General features: G+C 43.7%; 1 protein-coding gene across 2 annotated transcripts; it reads right to left on the bottom strand.

Annotated features, from left to right (window-relative positions):
• Nucleotides 1-1383: 1383 nt before the first annotated feature.
• On the bottom strand, nucleotides 1384-21121 carry LSM12 (LSM12 homolog). Of its 2 annotated transcripts, none has more exons than XM_019752316.2 (5): nucleotides 20906-21117; nucleotides 18983-19116; nucleotides 5291-5400; nucleotides 3769-3895; nucleotides 1384-3067 (listed from the first exon to the last, which is right to left on the bottom strand). In XM_019752316.2, exons 1-5 carry the CDS (start codon nucleotides 21027-21029, stop codon nucleotides 2975-2977), a joined length of 588 nt encoding a protein of 195 aa, XP_019607875.1. In that variant the 5' UTR covers nucleotides 21030-21117; the 3' UTR covers nucleotides 1384-2974. The 2 variants fall into 2 exon arrangements, with proteins under 2 accessions (XP_019607875.1, XP_019607876.1); XM_019752317.2 differs by lacking the exon at nucleotides 1384-3067 and adding an exon at nucleotides 3075-3420 and having other exon boundaries at nucleotides 20906-21121.
• Nucleotides 21122-22206: the final 1085 nt, after the last annotated feature.

Here is a 22206-nt window from a genome sequence, read left to right on the forward strand (position 1 = left end):
TTTCATCATACACACAAGACTTTTGCACCACACTCTTCAGCAGTTCAACGTTTTTTCAATCTAGGAGGCAATTTCTGCCATTCATCTGTCTCTTCTGTGTTCCATCCTGAACCTGGCAAACAAACATGAGCAGTACACATGCCAACAGTCTGGAAAGTCACAGAGCAGTATTAAGAGCCCATGAGCGGATAAAGCCTGGGGCTTTGTTCCAGCTCTGCCACCATGGGCAGCAGTAGTATTCTCAACAGGTCACTCAGCCCCAGTAGAACTCTCTCCTTCTTTCTGTAAAATGAGTGGTTTTCAAATTATAATCAAACTCCTCAGGGACTACAGAGAAGGGGTGGGGTGAGATTTGTTAGCAGCTGAGAGGGCAGGGACCTCAGACCCTTAACCCTGCCCGAATGTTTTACATATCAGCCTCACATAAAATGCCATCTAAATAAAGATTTCTAAAACAAAGTTGGAGCCTCTGGAAATCTTCTAATCCAATCCCATCTCCAGATTTAACCATACCAGGACCAAGCTAACCTCATAACATTTACAGAGAACCTTCTAAGTATTGGGCATTTTAAATATCTTATTTCTAGGAGATGGGTATTAATTCCATGTTTATAGTTCAGAAAACTAAGGCTCAGACAGGTGAAATGACTTATCCGGTCACAAAGTAAGGAAACGAAGTATAATTTGAACCCAACTATTTGTCTCCAAAGCCCCTCTTCTTCTACACCTCACTGGCTGTCTTTCCCACAATAGTAACTCCACCTCCATCTGTTTAAAGATCCCCCACATCACTTCCTCATAAACTAAACCTGAAGAGTCAAAAGTGCTTCCTCCAGAAACGGTTGGTACCCACTGTCTCCCACTCACAAACCTAGAAACGAATGGGGAGGAAATGACGAGGGACACAGAGCTTCCTCCTGGGCTTGCTATTTCCCACTAATCATCTTCACTCCTTTAATTGCACCTCTTAGGTTTTCTAGATCTTGCCCGGTCTCCTTTCCCTCCTACTTTCTCCAGAAGACAACATTTCCATGTAGACTAAATCAAAGGCTTGGTACTTTAAATCAAGTTCTGGCTGACGGCAGTTTACTTCTCAGTGTTCTCTCAGTTTCCTCTAAACAGTTCTGAAACTACTGTAACTATGGTCTTATACCTGTACCCAGCCCCTTTATTCTTCTACTCCACTTACACACAACTCCCAACCCTGGATGCCCTTAAGTTACACACTTTGTACCATATTTCTGGGGGAGTTCTGAGGGTAGAAAGGAAGAGGATAAAGATTGGGAAATAAAGAATCTAACGGGAAAGGTCAAACCAAAGATACATACTCTTGAGACCTCCTCCTCCAAGGCCTCTAAAGCACGCACAAACCCGAGACATGAGTGATGGTTAAAAAAATTTGGGTTTTTATTGTTTTTGCTAAACAATACTAAAAAAAAAAAAAAATTTCATTTTGAAGGCAGGGCTTGAATTATTTAATTTTGATCCATTTATTTAATTAAAAAAAAAAAAAGGAAGAGGAAAGAGATCATGGCCAAAAAAATAGTAGTTAGCCCCCCACCCCACCCCCAAAGCTCGAGCCAGTCACATGAGCATCACCCACATCCCACTCGGGGCCCGGTATTCAGATGGCACCACACTCTGCCCCACTGGGCCACCCTGAAGGCACAAGGCAATGGGTGCCAGTTTTAGCTTTCAGCAGGTTATTCAAATCAGACAAACCGGTGGGCTAAAGTCCAGAAATTCTTTCCAGGTTTTCTGCCCATCGGCTGAGCACATACAAACTGTCATAAGTTTGTAAAACTTAAGGGGGGTGGGGAAGGGCGTAAGAGAAGGAAGTTGACAGAAGAGAAACTGTAGGTCACCCAAGCTTTCTCCTGGGCTGGTAATTCTGGACACAGACTTAAAGAGAGGTCAGGATTGGTGGACTCCAGGTTTCTGATGAAAGAAAATCACCCCTTGAGGAGGAGCTGAGATGTGCCATGCAAAACAGTTCTTCCTGCAGAGGGCACAGGGGAAAGGGCAGCTGACTCCCCCATCTAGGAGACAGCACAGTGCTGCGGAGCTTCTTCTAGTACCGTGAAGTGAGACAAAAGGCAGAGGGAGAATCCTGAGGTTTCGGCCCCATGTGAGACTGATCACACATACAAAGATTAAAGAGCCATCAGGACCCCTCAAAGCCAACTCCCATCTGCATACACTGGCTCTACAAAGCGCTGCAGGAGACTCTTGCTGTGAACTAAGTCAGGTTAGTTGCCTGGCTACGGTGGTGGGGAGGGCAATACATTTTTATTTTTGGAGGGATGAGGTGGGAAGAGTGGCCATGATCTAGTAAAAAGAGACCTGCAAGAAGCAGAAAATATTTAGAGAAACATTTTAATATATATTTTCATATATATATTTAAAGTTAAGAAAAATAAAACTAATTCAAGCCATGCCCTGTGCAAAAAAAAGAAAAAAAAAAGAAAAAAAAGAAAAAAAAAAGAAAAATTTAAAGTGAGACCTCTGTCTGCTGCTCTAGTCTCAACTTAAGTATCACAGTCAGCTTGTTACTTTTATTTTGGAAGAGAAGGTGTAAAAGTTTCTTTCAATCACTCAGAAGGCAAGTGTAGCCACTTATAAAAACAGAATGGCAGGGGACAGACTAGGAAAGGAAAGTCAGAGGTGAAAGGGTAGAGCCGGAAAGAAATTTTCAAAAATAAAATTAACAAGGTGACTGTTCCAGAAGTGGGCTGTGAAAAGGACATGGTGGACTGAAGTCTGTTAGTCAAGTAATGATTCAACTTTTAAATTATGCTCTTGTTCTTTTTTGTTGGGTGTTTTGTTCAAGTCTAAGATTTGGAAATGCTGACCCTTTGTTATCAAGAGCCAACAGGAAATACAGGATCCCTTCCCTCCCCCGGCCTGCCTCTGCTGAAGCCACCACCACTGCCTCCTCGGCTGGATGCTGGAAGAGTCCGCCGTGTGTGTGGACTCAGGACGACAGGGCGGCCTCCTTCTGTGGTTGCTGGGCTTGTGAACGTTGCAGTATCTTTTGGCTTTCCACGTCTCTAAAATGTTTTTCAACCTGAAAGAGACCAGTCAGCCTCGGTCAGAAAATGAGATGGGCACCCAAGGCCTCTCAAACAGTCCACTCCAGGCTTTGACAGCCCCATCCTGGCCCATCAGCCCACAGACTATTTAGGCCCTTGCTATCTGTTGGCATTTCCAATGAGGAAGATGGGCACTTCTTTTTTGCAGTTTCAGCTAAGACTGGTTAAAACTAAAACAGAAATTCAAGCTAGATTATCATGACCCAAATTCCCTCCCCCTCTTCACACAAGCGCGGAATGGAAAGCTGGTGGGGAATCCCAGTCTTCAACTTTTTATATCCACAATGCTGGTCTTGCAGTGCTCAGTTGGTTTGTAAATGCTGCAAATCTAAAAAGTCAGAAGACATATGCAGGGTCAGAGGTGCCAATGGCAACTGATTCATACCAGTCAGCCCTTCCTGAGAATTACCCAGCCTGGGACGAGAGGAGCTGCTCCAGCCCAATGCCATGGAACGGTCTGGCTGTGGAGCACCACACCGCGGCTGCCCACTCGCTTTATTCCACACCACCCAGCAGTCCCACCCCGCAGGTCCAGGCCACAGCTGCACAGTGCCACACTGCAGGGAGACACTGTGTCAGAGGAGGGAGAGATTGCAGCACACTGTCCTGCCTGACGCTGGGCGGTGAAGGCCGAGGAAGCATTCTCTCCCTAAAGTTTCATGGCTCCTGTACTTACTATTTTGCGTACATGGCTCAGTGCACTCCCCTCTTTGCCTTTACAGTTTTCCACTTGATATGGGGGTGTAATAACAACTTCTTCCATGACTACGATGTTTTTTTCTTGCCATTTACAGTCTTTAATGCTGGAAGGAGAAGAGAGCAGGTAAAAGTTACCACTTGCGGGCATCCCACACCTCCTGCTAACCCCAAGTTCCCAGCTCACCGCTCAGCCAACAACTAGTTGCCAGCAGACCACAGAGAGGAAGAGCCAAGAAACATTTCCTGGGCACCACTGGCTAGGAAAAGCAATGAAACTGATGCACATTTACTCTGAGGAGAGCCCAGAAGAGTTACTCTTAAGTATTAGGGCCCTGGAAACCATAGAAAACTTGGTGCCCAGAAGTCCCAACCAAATTGAGTTATAAATAAACGGCTAGGCTCAGGCCACTAGATTCAACTTAAGTAGCAGCCAAGGGCAGAAGTTGGCAAACTTTATGTAAAATGGGTCAGATAGCAAATCTTTTAAGCTATGCAGGCCATACAATGTCTGTCACCACTACTGAACTCTGCTGCTGTACCACCAAAGAAGCCACAGACAATATAAAAAACAAACAAGCAGCTCTGGCCCACTGGCTATAGTTTGCCAATCTTTGGCTTAGGGGGGAATGTCACCTTTAGAAAGACAGGAGAATAAATTGCCCATCTTATTGTGATCTGTACTCTGCCCACCACCTGAAATAGAAACTGCTCCTCAAACTGGCCCCTCTCAATTATCAGACAGCTGGGCACTTGCCAGACTGGGAATACCCATTCCGGTTCACACTGGGGGAAACTCAGGGCCACTGATACTAGCAAGAGAGTTCCTATCACATACCTGTAAATGTTCAGATACTCACACCATGGCCTCAAACAGCCCTGATGCCGGTTGCCATCTGTGCACCAGACCCAGGTGGTTAAATAGGGTAACAGAAGGCAGTGAGGGGAGTAGCGGAGGTGGGGACGACTGTCAAATGCTTCAGTTTTTTCAGCAACTAGGGAGAGTCAAATGACTTCTTCTGCGACAAAATGTCTTCTAGGAGGTGGTAATAAGGTGGCCTTCTGCTCTCCCTAACTCCCTATGTTCATTCCAATGTACAATTGGGAAGAGTGAAATAGATTTATCGTTCTTTAATAAAACTGCATAAGTTTTTAGTGAAAGGTACAAGATCAAACTAATAAAAGACAAAGAAATCACTGGTTCTAAATTATGGCATACGAGGTCTGGAAGGAGCCCTTAGAGGTAAATCTAGTCCAAAACTACGTCTTACAGATGCAGAAACTGAGAAACTGAAGCCCCAAGAAGACAGCTTGCCCACAATTACACTCTTCTGTACAGAAAGGCTCAGGTACCCACACCCCTAGATGCCGAGGTATTATCCACACACTACCCAGCTTCCCTGGTGACTTTCAGGAACAAACTACCCGAGAGTTGGCCACTAGACAGCACAGCCAGGCAGCATCACCCCCAGGACAAGGAACCCTATGCTCCCCCAACTCACGTCTTGTGAATGGTCTGGAAGAGCTGCTGGCCCTCTAGGGAGACACCAGCGCTGATTGCATAGGCCTGGCTCAGCTTCTCCTCCTTCTCTGTCCGTGCTTTGCTGGCAAGCTAGGGTGGGGGAGAGGAAAGAGACTCAGAAAAGCATTGACCTTCATTCTTCCCAACAGTCAGGACCTAAGTTGAGGAAAGGAGGCCAGAAAAGGCTGGTTTGGGTAGATTCAGTTTCTCAGAGATCAAAGTGAAACAAATACACACAATATACCTGAATAGTCACTGCTATTCCTGGCAAACATTCCTTCCTTCCAATATTTACTGAACGCCTACCATGTGCCAGACATTCACTGAGCTAAGCTAGAGATACAGCACTGAAGGAGGGAGGGGAGATAGACTACAAACAAAAACATAAACAAGGTAACTTTACACAGTGGTAAGTGCTAGGAAGAAAACAGAGCAGGGCAATGTGATAGAGTGTGACTGGGGAGCTACTTGATGGGAGAGTGATGGTCAGAGATAAAAGGTAATACAAACATTTCTATGACAGGAGAGAAATAAGAATCTTTATCAGCTACTATACTATAGCCTCAGGTTTAGAAATTAACGTTTACACCCCTTCAAAAACCGTAATTTGAGGCTCTGAAAACTACCTTTCTATTATCTGTGCTCACACAGGGAGCCAAGATGCAAGTAAACCTAACCATGGATATTGTCCACCTTCAACGCGAGCTGAAGAGCTATCCTGCTCTCAGAGAAAAGGGATGGTCTGCATTCTACCTCGTGTCTGGTCCTTAACTGCCCTCTAGTGGAACAGTCACAAATTGATCAAAAGAAATTCTGTTAATACTAACATTTAGGAAATCCCTCCCAACAGGGTAGGACCCTGTTAATAATCCCTATTGTCCTAATACATTTTTGATTCCAACTCCATACAATTTGCTAGAAACTTCAGAAGTACAAATCTGTTTGAGTATAAGACAAAACAAATAGGTTAAAACAAACAAAAGGCAGATAATGCGTCTGAAAGTCAAGGAGACCCATGAACAGGAACAGCTTAGTACACTGATGCTGCAGCACACTAAAGACATGTGCACAAACACACACAGAATGTGTCCCCAATCACCAGCTCCTCACATACAAAGAGAGATCATATCTCCAGCACATTCCCAAAGCACCTAGATGCTGGGAATTCTTAAACATTTCTATTCTGCTTTAACAGTGACCTTTCAAACCATAACCAAATTCTACAGGGGGAAAATCAACAAAGTATCTAAATTGTTTGCTGGTAAAAATAAAGCACTTTAGTAAGGTATGGGTTTGACTATGAAGATGAGAAAAGTACATATCCGTTGGGTTAAGGGGAACTGGGGAGTCTCATCCCTACTTCTGGGTTTCAACAGACTGAGGGAGGAGAAGATCTGAGCATAGGCGAACTAGCTCACACACGCTTTCATTTCAGTCTCCCTAGGTCAAAGGCCAAGACTGTAGGGATCTGAAGTCAGAGTTCCTTTTTTCACATGTCCCCAGGACACGGAGAGAGACACTGAGACAGTTAGCCGCAGTAAATAAATGATCTTTCAAGCCTGGTCCTGCCATTTAGCCTCACCAGGCCACAACTTCAGAGAAATAAATGCCGGGCTGACAGCATTCCCCCAGCACCTGCAACCCCAACTACAGCAAGAAAGAAAGCCTTGTGGCTTGAAAGCATTCAGTATCTATGGAAAGAGACCTTCTGGTGGTCGATTTTAAGTGGCAACAAGCAAAGCTTGCTCAGTCACCAAGAAAACTCTGATAACAAGGTGTTTTCTTGAGTCTCACTTTCCAAACAACCCTGTAGAAAATCCGAAATCTCCAAGGAAAGAAGGAAAAACTGGAGGGTAGCAGAGCCCCCCTGGATTAACCGAGCTCCTGCAGAGCGCCTGGAAGTGGCTGTTGGTCAGGCAGAAGTTTACCCCATGAGATTCCAGGAGGGTCTCACTTTGAGGTCTTTTTAAAAATGTTTATCCCTGGGGCCTGCCCGGTGGCTCAGGCGGTTGGAGCTCCATGCTCCTAATTCCAAAGGCTGCCGGTTCGATTCCCACATGGACCAGTGGGCTCTCAACCACAAGGTTGCCAGTTCGACTCTTCGATTCCCACAAGGGATGGTGGGCAGTGACCCCAGCAACTAAGATTGAACACGGCACCTTGAGCTGAGCTGCCGCTGAGCCCCTGGATGGCTCAATTGGTTGGAGCGCGTCCTCTCAACCACAAGGTTGCTGGTTCGATTCCTGCAAGGGATGGTGGGCTGCGCCCCCTGCAACTACGATTGAAAGGATAACAACTTGACTTGAAGTACACCCTGTTCCCCAATGAAGTCCTGTTCCCCTTCCCCAATAAAATCTTTAAAAAATATATTTATCCCTGAAAACAAAAAACATCTCCCAATGTTGGGTCAGACAAAGCTGTGTTGACTAGACAGTCTGGATACTCAAAGTATCTGCATCACCTACATAGTAGGTTAAAAATATAGCATCACCCATTCAGTAAGAGACAAGAGTTGGTACAGGGAAACCAGGCATCTATGCAGAACGTTTAAGAATGAAACTCACAAATTAAGCTGGGTGGCGGGGAAGGCTGGGAGAGGAGCAACTTGGGAGTTTTTGCCAGAGATAAAATAAAATGGATCTAAATCTCAGCCAAAAGTGACTAGTTAGGATTTGGGCAGCCTGAATAACAGCAGCACAACAGTTATAGAACAATGATTTCAAAATATACCCTGAGCCCCCCTAAAAATACCAGTTGTACAATCTCTTCTAAAGGCTCTGAAAGCAAAGGAGAATAGACGATTCTCCATTTCAACTCATAGTGCAAACAGATCCCAAATGCTAAACGATATAAGGGAGAGCCTTGGAAAAGTCAGCAGGTATCAGTGTAAGTTGACTATATTTCAATTTACCCCAATATCCTGAACTATACTCTACCTGTGCCTGCAGTTGGGTTTGGGGGTCTGGACTCATTACAAACCCTAAAACCTCCAGTTGTCAGTTTACAGATTGTATTTTCATAGCAATCTGAAAAACGTTTAAATCTAATATTCAGCAACAGATCTGCTTTCACCAGAAGTTATACAAATGGAGTAAACGTCTCCCACAGAGGACCCCATCAATTAGGAATGAGGAAGATTACCCTCACAAAAAGAATTTAAAACTGTTTCTTCTCCTCAAAATTGGAGGTGAGGGGAGGCCTGTTAGCTCAGTTGGTTAGAGCGCAGTGCTCATAACACCACGGTCGCCAGTTCAAGTCCTACATGGGCCAGTGAGCTGCGCCCTCCACAACTAGATTGAAAACAATGACCTGACTTGGAGCCGATGGGTCCTGGAAAAACACATTGTTCCCCAGTTATTCCCCAACAACAACAAAAATAAAAAAATAAAAACTGGGGGTGAGAAGGGAAGATTACCTTGTTCTTTTTAGGCATGTTCCTGGAAACGGAGGAAAAATATGGATAAGCCTCCTTTTGTAAAGCAAGTGACTAGCACTCTACCTTCAAGTTAGCTGTTATCCAGATCTAAATTTCCCTACATCATATTTTTGTAAACTAATTCATATCTGAAACTGGTCCAGTTATTCCAAGTTAATAAGTTTATGATAACTGTCAAACCAATAAAAGCTGCCTTAGTAGAGAAGGTGTAGGATGTGCCTTTTAAGTTTGGGAGGGCCATCAGGACTGCACTTTTTAAAATTCAATGACTATCACCATACTACATCCACTTTCAATGCAAACATGGGAGCTGCTGGTCTCTCCCAATCAAAACTGAGGCACTAACTCGTTAGAATATTAAAGGCACAACTTTAAGAGCACACTGGATTCAGCAAACCAAGAAGCACAAACAAATGTTTGTTACTAATGTGCATGTGGCTTAATTGAAACGACTGCACAAGACAACGTGCACTTACCTGCCTTTCCTTTTGTATGTTGCCCAGTGAAAACAGTTATTCCTAGTCTTCTAACCTGCGCTTCCTCCTGTGGCCATTTTATATATAGCACCTTGATGTGGGCAACGGAGAAACGTGCATGAACTTGATACGAAAGCACATCAATATTAAAAAGCTTCTTAGTCATGCCTGCTGCTGGCTACCCCAGTGAATAAATTAATAAACACCAATAGCACACGTCTCTTCCCACACTCAGTGACATGGAAAAGAGGAAGCAGCCATAACAAACTCCAAATAATATGCACTGCCTCTTGTTATTTAGTCACCAGCGAGGCCATCTTATTTCCAGACCAGGAAAGCACAGGTGCTATGGGGAATCCACAGGGCTTCCTACCGCAAATATTCAGCAGGCATGACAGCTGATACAACAAGGGAAGCAGAGCCCAGAGAGGAACCTGCAGGATGTGACCTACTGACTCTAATGAGCCACTCTCAGTCTGTCTTCTCTGTGTTTCAGCCTCGCCACCAGCTGCCCTCACAGAGGGGTTAGGAAGCACTGCAGCTGCTGCTCTGGAACAGCCAGTGCTGCCTGCATGGACTGCTGGAGGCTGCGGGATGGCAGACCACAGCAGCCAAGAACAGCTGTCATCCTCAGGGCCCATGAGGATGGGCTCGCTCCTGCTGTTTCAATTCTGGGGTGAACTCTTGAAAAGCCCTCATTCTTACCGTGTTTCCCTGAAAATAAGACCTAGCCTGGAAAATAAGACCTGGACAATCAGCTCTAATGCATCTTTTGGAGCAAAAATTAATAAAAGACCCATTATAACATTATATTATATTAGTTATATTATATATCATATCATATATTATACCCGGTCTTATAAAATAAGACCGGGTCTTATATTAATTTTTGCTCCAGAAGACACATTAGAGTTGATTGTCCAGCTAGGTCTTATTTTCGGGGAAATGCAGTAGCACTAGGAATCTCTCAAAAATATTTCTTCCAACTGTCAATATCCCCAACTCTTCCTGTTCCGTAGCTGAAAGCTCCTGCCTGAAAGTTTCTAATAGAATACTGTTCTTTACAACCTTAGATAATTGGGAACTGGAAACAGAGTACCCCACTTAAAGTTGTGCCCTAGAATACATAACAATGAAATCAAATCATTGAATCAAACACTGGAATGGTTGCGCCAAAGAGGCCTGAACACTAAAATTCTAAGAGCAAAACTTGTTGAACAAAAGAGTTTATCCACACTAGGCACCAAGCTACACACTTTACATGTATTAAACATTTAATCTGCACAACAGTCCTATGAAATAGGGGAAAAAATTGCTCCTACTTAATAGATAAACTACGGCACAGCTGTTAAGAAACTTGCCCAACTTTACCAAGCCACAAATGGGAGAGTCTGGATTTGAACCCAGACAGCCTGATTCCAGAGCCTGTGTTCTCAAACCTGTATTATACTCAAACAGTTCCACCTAAGAGAAATAAGCCTAAATTATTGTTGAAAATATAGTTATAAATTTGAATGCAAAAGAAAATATTTTTCAAAAGGGAAAATATTCTAAGACTCAGCTGCCATCTTCTCTCTTTATCAGTGAATTCTGGCATTTCCATCAATGTCCCCAGTATAGAACACAACAGTCTTTCAGTGAAGGGCCTCTCTTTTCTAAAAAGGGCCCCAGTCTCACCCTAAACCTCAAGGACATCCTTCATTTCTTTTGTTAAAGGTAATTCACAAGAATGCTTTCAAGAGAACAGATCCTGTGTGAGCAAGTATTTCAGGTCAATAATGATAGGTATTCTCTGGACACATCATTTTCTGATGTGCCAATACTAGAGAAGGTAAGTCAAGCAACTCCCCTACACTTGATGGTAAGGTGTGTTGAACGCTTTGAGCTATGACGAAAAACACCGTGCAAAACCAGAAGCCACAGCACCACCTCAAGCTCTTGACTTTGACACAAAACTTGTCAAACCATCATATTGTTGCCGTACAATACAGACCAGCCTCTAGACTCAGTCAGTACACGCTACAGGCCAAGTTTTATCTTTCACATGCTTTAAAACAAAAACTAGCTGTCAGTAAAGTCAATAGTTTTCATCATTTGTAATTACATCACCAAATGTATTCATAGCTGTAACAGACGACTAAACCTCGACACCAAGAGAGTAACTGCCTCGTCTTGAGATCCGGAACCCAGCACTGCTGTGTAACCTCCACATGGCTCTGTCAGGGAGAAAACTGACTGGATGGAAACCGAAATTTGACCTTAACAACCCGCCTCTGAGAGTGTATGCTCAAATCAGCCATCTCACACAGGGCTGTGAGGATTAAGGGAGGTATTGTGGGTGAAAGCACCAGGGGGGCTGTAAAGCACTGTATTATTATACCATCATTATTATTAGCACAGAGAAGGTGGCTTGTGGGTCATTTCAGAAAAATCCATATAATCCAACCTTCCTTTAGCCAATGAGCTCACTGCTCTCCCTTTTAGTTTCTGTAAGGGCTGCTAGACAGGCTATAAGTCCTACACAAAACATCATCTAAAATGTAACTGGAATAAGTTGGAAAATGCCTTTAACTTTGTGCTAAAATGGGGGCTCCACTTTCGGAATAAAGAGTTGATTTTTATTCAATGCTAGTAAAAGAGCCACGAGCTGTTGTTCCCTTGGCTCTGAAGCAAACAGAGAAAGTAAAATAGAAGAGCCATCCCCTTACCCCGCAAAAACAGATTCCAGCTCAAATCCCTGCCTGCCACTCACTAGCTGCATGAACTTCAGCAAGACGTGAAACCTCTCCTGAGCCTCAGTCCAGGCATCTGGGGCCTGTCCTGAAGGGTGATTTCTGGAGTTCAGTAAGATATAAACTTGACCCTTGAACAACACGAGTTTGAACGCTCGGTCCACTTATATGCAGATTTTTTTCAATTGACCTTTGTTGTTCAAGGGTCCACTCTGCAGCTGGGAATCCACATATGTGGAGGACCTCTGTAGGTATATGTGGATATTCAACTACATAGGAGGTCGGTGCCCCTAACCACCATATTCTTCAAGGGGCAGCTATACATATAAAGGCCCTGACACCAATACTGGCACTTACCTAGTCCTTTCCCTCCATTTTTTGAACTAAAAACCTCCAGTTTAGCGCACTGCTAGAACAGCAAAAGTTTCTATACTGCTGAGATGGACAAATCGAGCACCTTCCCAATCAGCTTGATTCCATTTAACTTCCCTCCCTTTGTCTAGTTACCACTTATTCTTCAAGACCCTATTCCACTGCTACATCTGAGAAACCTTCCCTAAAATGTCACTACTTTGTGCCAATGGTTGGCAAACTACAGCCTGTGAGTTAGTTCAGTTTCACTGGAACCAGCAGGCCCATTTATTTACATACGATATCTACTATGGCTATTTTGCTACACAGGCCCAGTTGAGTAGTTGTGACAGGATGTATAGCCCAGAAAGTGTAAAGTATTTACTATGGGGACCTTTACAGCAAGTTTGCTGCCCCGTCCCTGCTGTCACAGCACCGCTCACAGCTCTTTAACACTGATCCTGCCAGACTGTTGTTACCACTGAGATACAGGCCGCTGCCCCCCCCCACCACTCCCAACATGAGATGCTTGCTGGCAAAGGTAGTGTCTCAACCATCCTGACATTCCTAGCACCTGGAAGGGAGGGGAAGAGAGAGGGAAGGTGGATAAAAGGAAAAGAAACCTTGACTATTAGTCGTTCATACAACAGTTCCCACAGGTTAAGTGACTACCACAAGGTCATACAATTCATTAGCAGCCCAGCTGTAAAAAGTACCCAGTTCTTCAAACTCCCCACATTCTACCACACTGTTAGTTTCTGGTGTAGTACGTAGATACTTTATTTCTAGTTCAGGTAAAATTTGCTCCACTCTCCATAGTATCTGGCATTTATCTAGGCTAGTCTCACAATTCCAATGCTAGAACGTCTGCACCATTCCCCCCCACACACCTGTTCTCTGCCAGGAAAATTAAACCATTTAGAATGCTCCTTTCTTAACACTGGAAGAGATACCATCACCGACCCACCAGCAAAGTCCCTATTTTGAATCATCTCCATCGAAGAGGGAGAGGGCAGAGGAGGTGACGGCAACAACACACCGATGACACCACTAATGCTGCCAGAGGACTCGGGCTCAGCAATTTGTCTTTCAGCTGGACAGCGATTCTCCCCAGACCCCCATGATGTCAAGAAAGCCCCCTTCGGAACCAAACCCTTGACCTACGGAGGGCTCCAATGCACCAGCCGGCTGCCATGCACTGCAGCCTGAACTGAGTCATGAGCCCCAGCTCATGCAGTGAGCACGGCACCCCCACTGTGGCTGTCAGGTTGCCCCCCCTGCCAAAGTTTGAATTCCACTGAATGTGACCTCCTTCAAAAGGCTAGTGATTTTTAAAATGGCAATCACTGTACCGTTCTGACTTTATCTGACACCCCCACTGCTTAACATGACCCGTCACTCAGCAGTGATGGGCTCTTCCTCTTCACCCCACTTGTATCTCAACACTTCTGAGGAACAGCTGTCTGCTCAGAGCCAGGTGCAAAACTTACTAGTGGACTCTTAACCTGGGACTGTGGCCTTGACAAGATATTCTAATCAAGCGAGCCAATTCGTTATATATAGCTTCTAGAAGCCAGAAAAGGTCTGACAAAAAAATCTTGCTTTCCCTTGACTAGCAACTATTTCCCTTCTCACATTTACCCATAATGAACACCTCCTACCAATATATGTATACGTAAACATAGGGTGGCCAGGTCATCTGATTTTACTTGGTGGTAACTCCATACTTCAACACGCTAAGGTCAAGACATGGTCAAGGGCTCGGCTAACAGGATAATTCCATGAACATAGGCCACAATGCAGTGGCTAGTAACCACCCCAGGAATTTACTCATACTTGAGGATTAACCATCAAATCACCAAAGTCGTAACGTTATACTAAATCTTAGCTTTGAAACTGGTGGAAATCAAAACAAAAACCAAGTCAACTCTTCCCTCAGTGATATCATACCATAAAGCACTGGAAGTTTCTTTTAAAAGTGAACTTTGTGACTCTTCCACTTCTTCAGCCTTCGCAGGCCCCTACACCCCACTGATCAATCCCAAAGACCATTTTTATCCAAAGGCAGCCAACTCATTCTTCATTACCAGGAACTGATGATCAACTCTTTGACTCTCTTCCTGGTTCCATTTGATCATTCACTGCTTAGCAGTAAGATATAAATGGATAATAAATGGATAAAAGAGGCTGATAAATCTGTCAGTAGTTTGGAGGGAAGTGGACGGCTTAACGGTAGATTTCAATTTTCGATGCTTTGTCCCTTTTCCTGCCTCCTCCCACAACACACAAATATCTCTACCAAAGTCCCCACCAGCTGAGCAAAGCAGTAAGACTTACATCTCCTTCAATGCACTGGATGCATTTACCTAAACAAATGAATCACACACTTGCCGTGGCTGTGCCACTGATTTCTTTCCTAAGAGGCTCCGAGGTTGAAAGCACAGCCTCCTAGGTTCTGTGAGTGCTCACGCTAACCTCCACTACTCAGGCAAGTGTTCACTTAACTGTGCCACCTGATAACATTGTCCTGTAAATTCCAGTTAATTCTGGATATCTTCAAAATGTCTTTTAGTTGTAAGATTACACACTAATGGTGTCCAATACAACTTTGATTTTCCCTACTCTTGGGTCGGCAAGGTCCAATTATCTGAACGAATGTCAGATCCAATGCCAGGAAAGACTGACGTAGTAAGAGCATCAATGTTCTTTGGCTGCCTTTCCTTTTGCATACTGTCCCCCCCCCCCCCATCTTGCCCCTTATCCCGTAATTCAAGGAGTATCAGTTGGCTACACATAGCTGATGCAGGAGACTAAGAACTAACATCTGCCAAGTCTAGTCAACTTGACCTAATCTTCGTAACAAGTCTATGATATGGATACTAACATCCCATTTTTACAGTGAGGAAACTGATGGTCGTTGAGGTTAAGTAGCAGAGAAGTGACTATAAAGACTTATCTGCTTGGTTTCTATGTTCTCTCTACTAAACCACACTGCTCCTGACCACATAACACAGATGTTTCTCTTTACTTAGAAACATTACTTAGGATTATAGATACTTGGGTACTTGTTTCATTTCACCAAACTACTCTAGAAGCTCCTTGGGCAAAGCACAAGGAAGTAGGAAAAACATGGGTCTTTGCCATCAAAATATCAGACCCGAGTTCAAATGCCAGCTCTATCTCTTACTAGTTACATGACCTTAAGCTAGTGACTCATCCTCTTGGAGCCTCAGTTTACTCCTCTGTAAGATGGTGATGGGTACCTATTATGTAAGAACTATATATAAGAACTACTGTTAGGATTAAACGAGATGTCTACCAATTGCTAGTTCAGAGGGTGGCATGTGAAAATATTAGTTCCCACACTACTACCCACATAACCTAGAACAAGTCACTTAAACAGGTTAAGACTGTTTTCTCATCTGTTAAACTAAAAGGAAATGAATACACTCTATAAAGATTACACAGTATGGTTGTGAGAATGAAATGAGATGTGTTAGAGCTCTTCAGAAACTGTGAAGCATTAAAAAAATGTAAGGTATGGTCCCCAGCAGAGCTTATCACAATGCCTTGCACAAAATCGATTTTCAGTAAATGTTTGATAAATGCTACATAAAAGAGAACCTTGTTAATGTTGACATGTCCCAAATCATGTCCTCAGAGCACTACTACCCCATGGGCAATGTTCATCCCTAAAGAACAAGATGTGGAGTCAATTCAAAGGACCTTATTCAGAAACACCTGACTTCACCCTACCATGCAGACCCTCGGGCTCTCCCCCTCACGCAGTATTGAAGCTTTCCTCATGACAGAGCAAACTAGCAAGCCACGTGGTGAACAAACTGAACCTCACTTACGATTGGCTTCGGTGTACTTTTGGACTTTTATTTAAATATTTCTGTCTTCTAGTCAGGAAATTCAGAACACTTTAGGAGGGTACAATGTTACAGTGGAGAAGATAAAACGATATTCAAAACTTCCACCTTCTGCAACTCCTCTGTCCTCTTCCATGCTTCCTCTTACATCCCACTGCTGTGGACTGACACAGTGACACAGGACTTCTTAGCCTGCAGTGAACTGCCAATAGAAAGCAAAATGGGCTCATCTCCAATCGCTAGTTCATACCTTCTCTAGTTGGGCTGGAATTTAGTATTTCCTTTAAAAGGCCTTCTCTTCCATTTCCTGCTGGGTTGGAGTAAACAAATACACAGTTTATATCAACAGGTTTAATTAAACAGAGCACTTACTACGTCAGCAAGATGAGCCAACATGTGATATATCTTCCACTGGAAGTGGAGGTCCCCTAGACTGAGAGCCTCAACAATTTTCTTTCCGGGATCTCAGGGCACTTTAGTTCCCTTCTAACATGGTTAAACAATCCTCCATCTTAAAAACACCCAAGTCCATGCTCTTAAATGAGATGACTTTTTCATGTCATTTAAGCAACATGTAAACAGCTGCCTGGATTAGCTGTTTTCAGCAACAGCCCAACAGTCTCTTCTGATTCTAACTGAATCCAAGGAGGAATCACAGAGCATCATCAAAGGTTGGTTTCAAGGGAAAGCCAATACAGCTTACTCATAAACAGCTCTACAAATGGAAGAATTAGAAAGAAATCCAAGGAGAGACCTCCAACCTAATTTTAGTTTTTAGTTTCTGACTCTTCTTCCCAGCAAATTTTTCAACATTTGGCAAGCAGGCCACCAAGTAAGAAAAGTAAAGATTTCTGGTATTCCCCAACCTATTACTTCCACTGCTTTCTTGGACAAGTAGGTAAAACTACTAGTTTACAACAATGCTAGTAAACAACTGAAACTGACCAGCAGAAAGCAAAACCCTAAAGGCAAAGATAATCTGCAAACTAAATAACCAACGATTTCTATTTGAGGTCAAATATAAGAGAACTGCTTCTTAACAATCACACCCATACCACTCCAAGCCCTATCAGATGAATGGTGGTACTTGTTGGTCACAAGAGCAGAAATTAGTATCTTTTAAATTTGAGAAAATCATCTCTTTCAGGTAATCTTTTCTCCACTACTCACTAAAGGTCCAGTTATTTAGTGACAGATTTCTCACACCCATAAACACCAAAGAATAACTTAGAGCCTATGTCTCTCAACATACTAGGAATCAACTATTTCACTTGAATCTTTTAAAATATCTTCAGCTAATGGAAGACCACCCAAAGAGTTCCTATACTCTAGTAGGAGATACCTGACTAAAACAGGGTTTCAAACATCGTTATGTTTCTAAGAATGGGGTGTTCTGTATGCAACAGCTTTTAATATGAAACCCAACACCCCTTCCAAATCTGTATTCAGCCATCACTGAAAAACATGTGGTATTTCCCTGGAATCTGGAAAGAAGGGAGCTCCAGATCTGGGGTAACTACATTCTACTAGCCTCAGTTACCCTCTATTGTTTCAGATGCTTGAGTGTTTCCTTGTTTTGCTCAATTGTAGCAAACACACCACATTCCCAGGAGAGGTAAGAGAATATAATTACAAGACTCCTCCAGAGGGAAAAACTTCCATCACACTAATTCAAGAGATTTAAGAAGAGGCAGCTGCTGCTACTAAAATCCAAGGCCTAACATTCACTCAACAAATATTTATTAAACACCTAATCTGTGCAAGGCTCTGTATATTCAGTGATAAACAAAACAGGTATGGTTTCCATCTTCACAAAACAAAGTTTGGTGAGATAGAAAAGTAAATTATACACAATTATAATTACAAAAGGCTATGAATAGGGTAATCTTAGGCCCCAATGTACCCAGGACACACCAATCTATACTTGCCCAGTATAAAACAAAAGTAATCCCCTTTAATCTCAGAAATGTTCCAGATCAGACTATAAAACGATATGTCACCTTAGCTCGAAGGATAAGGTTCTGTAAGAGAGAATAACGGGGGTAAATTACTTTAGTCTGGGTAATCAAAGAAGACTTCTTGGAAGAGGTGCCATTTAAGTAAGTCCCGATGGATAAGGCTCCAGTCATTTTGGAAGAAAGAGTGTTAAAAGTACAGAGGACAGCAAAGTCTACAATAAGGCTTAGGGTATTCTTATTATTATTGATCAACACGAACTTTGATAGAACTGAAGAGTCAAAAAAGTGATTTGGGGGTTCCCAGAGATCAATTTGTACATCCAAAATTAAAATATCCTAAATCCCTATTTTTGCTAGACCTAAAAATTCAAACATAAAGACCAAAACGAAGCTCTAAGGCAGTAGTTTTCAAATTTGTGTACGTTATGAATCCCTGAGAATCTGAAAAACACTCTGCATCTTTACCCAGGAGAAACATATATTCATGTATGCACACATACACAATTTCAGGTTTACAGGCAACACCCCTACCCAATCCCACCAACTAGAAGTTCACGCATGGACTCCAGGTTTAAAAAAAAAAAAAAACCCTCTTTCACCAAGGACAAAAGCAAGCTCTCAACTCTATTTCTCTATTTGGGCATTAAGATGTTTCTTAAAATCTTCTGAAAATACCCAGGAATAAAACTAAACTGGTATGTTTTTAAAAAGATATCAGAACAAGCAATTGTAATTCAATGAAAAAATGGAAAACAAACAACGGACAATGTACGTATCACCAAGAGTCAATGAGACTCAATTTTCCCACCATTTTGGAGAGCCAGAACTGCCCTCAAATCCTTACCTTACTAACATTGAGTGAAGCTAGGGGAGGAGGGGTTTCTGTTCGGTCATTAATTATTTCCACTTCTGAAACATATTGTAAGTTTATGAGCAAGATGTCTGCATGGTTGGGCTTTCCACTGGAAGAGGGACATTCTGGTAAGAAAATCAAGTTAAGGAAAATAGGGGCAGGCAGAGAACTGACACATCCCAAACCAGGCATGGAAAACACAATTCACACAAAGCTTGTGTAAAAGGTACGCCAGGAACAAGAGTGGGGAGCCTCAAAAGAATCATAGCTCTCCTCAGGAAATCTCTGCCTGTCACTGTCCTCCCGCTCAACCCCATAACCAAAAGATCTCAAGCTTTTCAAAGCCATATAATGATCCAAAATTGGAAGCCTCAAAGGATTTCTGTCACCTTCTCTCTACCGGTTTTACAGAGCGACATAATGCAGTTTTAATGCTTTATGTACACTGTTTGTCTTGAACCTAACAGACCACTCAGCAGAGGCAGTGCTTTCTGCTCTTGGAGTAATACTCCCTTTATCCATACAGTGCTCTTTTCACTTTTTCAGCTCTGAGATTTCCTATTTTGCAGAGGAGAAAACTACAACACTGAAAAAGAAGCCCATTCAAGGTGACACAGCTAGTTAACCCATTTATTCATTCATTCATTCTGCCACCATTTATTAAGAGTATACTGTATGCCAATTAAAAGCAGAGTAATTCCTCATTCCCAAACCCTTCCAACTAAACTACTAATATTAAAGGTCTTATTTGGTCCAGGTATGAATTCTTGTATTAAAAAAAAAAGCAATTGTTCTTGCTGTAATTATTTCAGAAGACATCTTCCTAAGTTAGAAATCTACAACTATTGGTTAAATAGATTAAAATATTTGCCACACTCAATTGTAGCAGACTCAGTAGGAAATTTCCTTTTGAAAGATGCCATAAAGGGTTACTCAAAAAAAAAAACAACCCAAAACATCCAAATAAACCCACCTGTGGCTCAAATAAAAGGTGAAGGGGTGGCACATTTATTACAACCAGGAAGTATTTTGTTTCCAAGACTGAGTTTCCTGAAGTAATTCAGAAATCACTTCCACCCCAAAGAAGCAGGCCACCTTTTCCATTCTGTTTAATACTGACTTTCAAAAGGGGAGGCTATGTCTATGGAAAAGTCCGGGCTCCATGTGCTGGGCTGAGCAAGAGAAGATAACTTACTCTTTCACCTGTAACCCACACATCCCTACCTAAGTCCTGAAAAACGTGGTCCTCTCTCTGGACCAATGCAACATCCCCCAAACAGCAATTTTCTAATGACTAGGAAACCTAAAATTCCGCACTCGCCGCCCCCAATGGCACCAGGCATACACGCGAACAAGCAAAAGCCCCTATCCCCAGTTCAAATATAAACTCTACCCTGCAGTTACTCTTCCCCCAAACAGGCGAGGCCCATTTGGTCATGAGCCCACTGCCCTTCCTTGGACCAAATCCCATCAGTAGACACCCCCTCCTAAACTCCATACCCTTGCCCTACTAGCAGTGCCTTACTCTACACACCCCCTCCCCACATTTTATCCGCCCCTTTTCCATCCAGGCTCCGATCCCCCAACCCCCTCCCACGACCACCTCCTCTCCTGATCACTGTGCCCCCTCTCACAGCGTTAACCCCGAAAACCCATCCGCGTGTCAAGCCACCCACCGACCCTCGCTCGGGTCCCAGCTCCAACAAGGGATGGAAGACAGGGTCCCCAAAGCAGACCGAAGGACCCACGAGAGGGGGAGGGGAAGCTCAGGGCCGTGCGCATGCGCTCCAGGCGCCGCGGTAGCCGGTCGCCCCTAGGCCCGGAGAGGGCCCCAGCCGCCGCCGTCGTCCCCCACCCCCCCACCACTGCACACACACGCCAGCCCGGCCTCGGGCTCCACGCAAGGAAGGATACTTAAAGCCAGCATTTTGGACTGGTAGTCGAAGGCTACCACCTCGCCCTGCAGCCGCTGCTCCTGGCACGTCCGGCACGACACCTGGCTCCCAACGCTGAAGTACTCGCCCGGAGGAGCCGCCATCTTGGGAGAGCAGCCGCGGCCGGCGGCGGCGGCGGCAGCAGCGGGCGAAAGCCGGGCCCCCAGTGAGCGCCGCGACGCGACGCACGGGACGTGCTGACGTCACACGTCCGGGCGTGGCCTGGCTCTGGGTGGGGCGGGAGCCTTAGGTAGAAGAGGAAATAAAGGGGAATCTGAATAATTATGTTCATACAGTTGCGCCTTCTTGGTCAAGTTCTTGCAGGGTACGTTTTAGAAGTTAAAGATAAATGACTACGTGGAATGAAAAGGGGGAGGAGGAGGGAGCTGCAATCTCCATTATGTGCGCACCTTGACAAAAGAGTTGAATGAATTAACTCTGTATTGTCCACATGAGGAACCCGAGGCCCAGAAGACTTAACGCGAAACTTAACCAAAATGATTATAGGTACCAAGTTACAAAGTGGTAGTGGAAAGTACATTGGCTATAGAATTAGCCAAACTGGAATCGGAATCCCAGGTCTGCCACTTACCATGTTACATGACCTTGAGCAAATTACTAAACCTGATCAAATTTCTTTATACCTTCTGTATGAACACTTATTGAGCACCCAACAGCACTTTGAGGTAAGAATCAATATCCTCGTTTTACAGATGAAGAAACTAAACTTGGCCAGGGTCGCACAACTAGCAAAGATTTGGTTTACCTGTTTCCCAAAACAGTGCTATTTACTGTGATACTACCCATATGAGATAATGCCTTATAAAGTAGTTAGGAAATTAAAGGAGATAAAGTGTGTAAATGCATGGTATGTAGTAGATAAATGGGACTTCCTCCATGATCACCCATCACCCTTAGACCTCAAGATTCTTCACCATCTCCTGTCTTGCCCTCTAGAAAACCAAGAGTGGGAGTGAGGAGCAGTGGTAGTGACAAAGGGTGCCTTGGGGCAGGAGTTTGGGGGCCCACCTATAGTACCTGTAAGTACTATGCAGATGAATTTTCAAGCTCTATCATCACCAATAGACATCCCTAACCTACCTACCTCCCCTCTCCCAATATAGATATTCTGAAGCCTCATGTCTGAGTAACAACAGGTTGACCTTTCTCTAGTCCAGAGGGAAGCAATGGGACAGCCCTGGTACGTACTACTTAATCTGAACAAAGTTCAAAAGTGTTTCCTTGCCCTGCAAGAAACATCAACTTTCTAATGTTGGGCAT

Source organism: Rhinolophus sinicus, linkage group LG15 (genome assembly GCF_036562045.2).
Source record: "Rhinolophus sinicus isolate RSC01 linkage group LG15, ASM3656204v1, whole genome shotgun sequence".
NCBI lineage: Eukaryota > Metazoa > Chordata > Mammalia > Chiroptera > Rhinolophidae > Rhinolophus > Rhinolophus sinicus.

What these genes read in the sequence shown, in the direction of transcription:
- LSM12 (XM_019752316.2), bottom strand. Translation starts at nt 21,029, where the DNA reads ATGGCGGCTCCTCCGGGCGAGTACTTCAGCGTTGGGAGCCAGGTGTCG. An exon ending in GTCCAAAATGCTGGCTTTAA is followed by an intron (nt 19,117 to 20,905) that starts GTATCCTTCCTT and finishes TTTTCTTACCAG; the next exon opens with AATGTCCCTCTTCCAGTGGA. An exon ending in TGAGCCATGTACGCAAAATA is followed by an intron (nt 3,068 to 3,768) that starts GTAAGTACAGGA and finishes GGTCTCTTTCAG; the next exon opens with GTTGAAAAACATTTTAGAGA.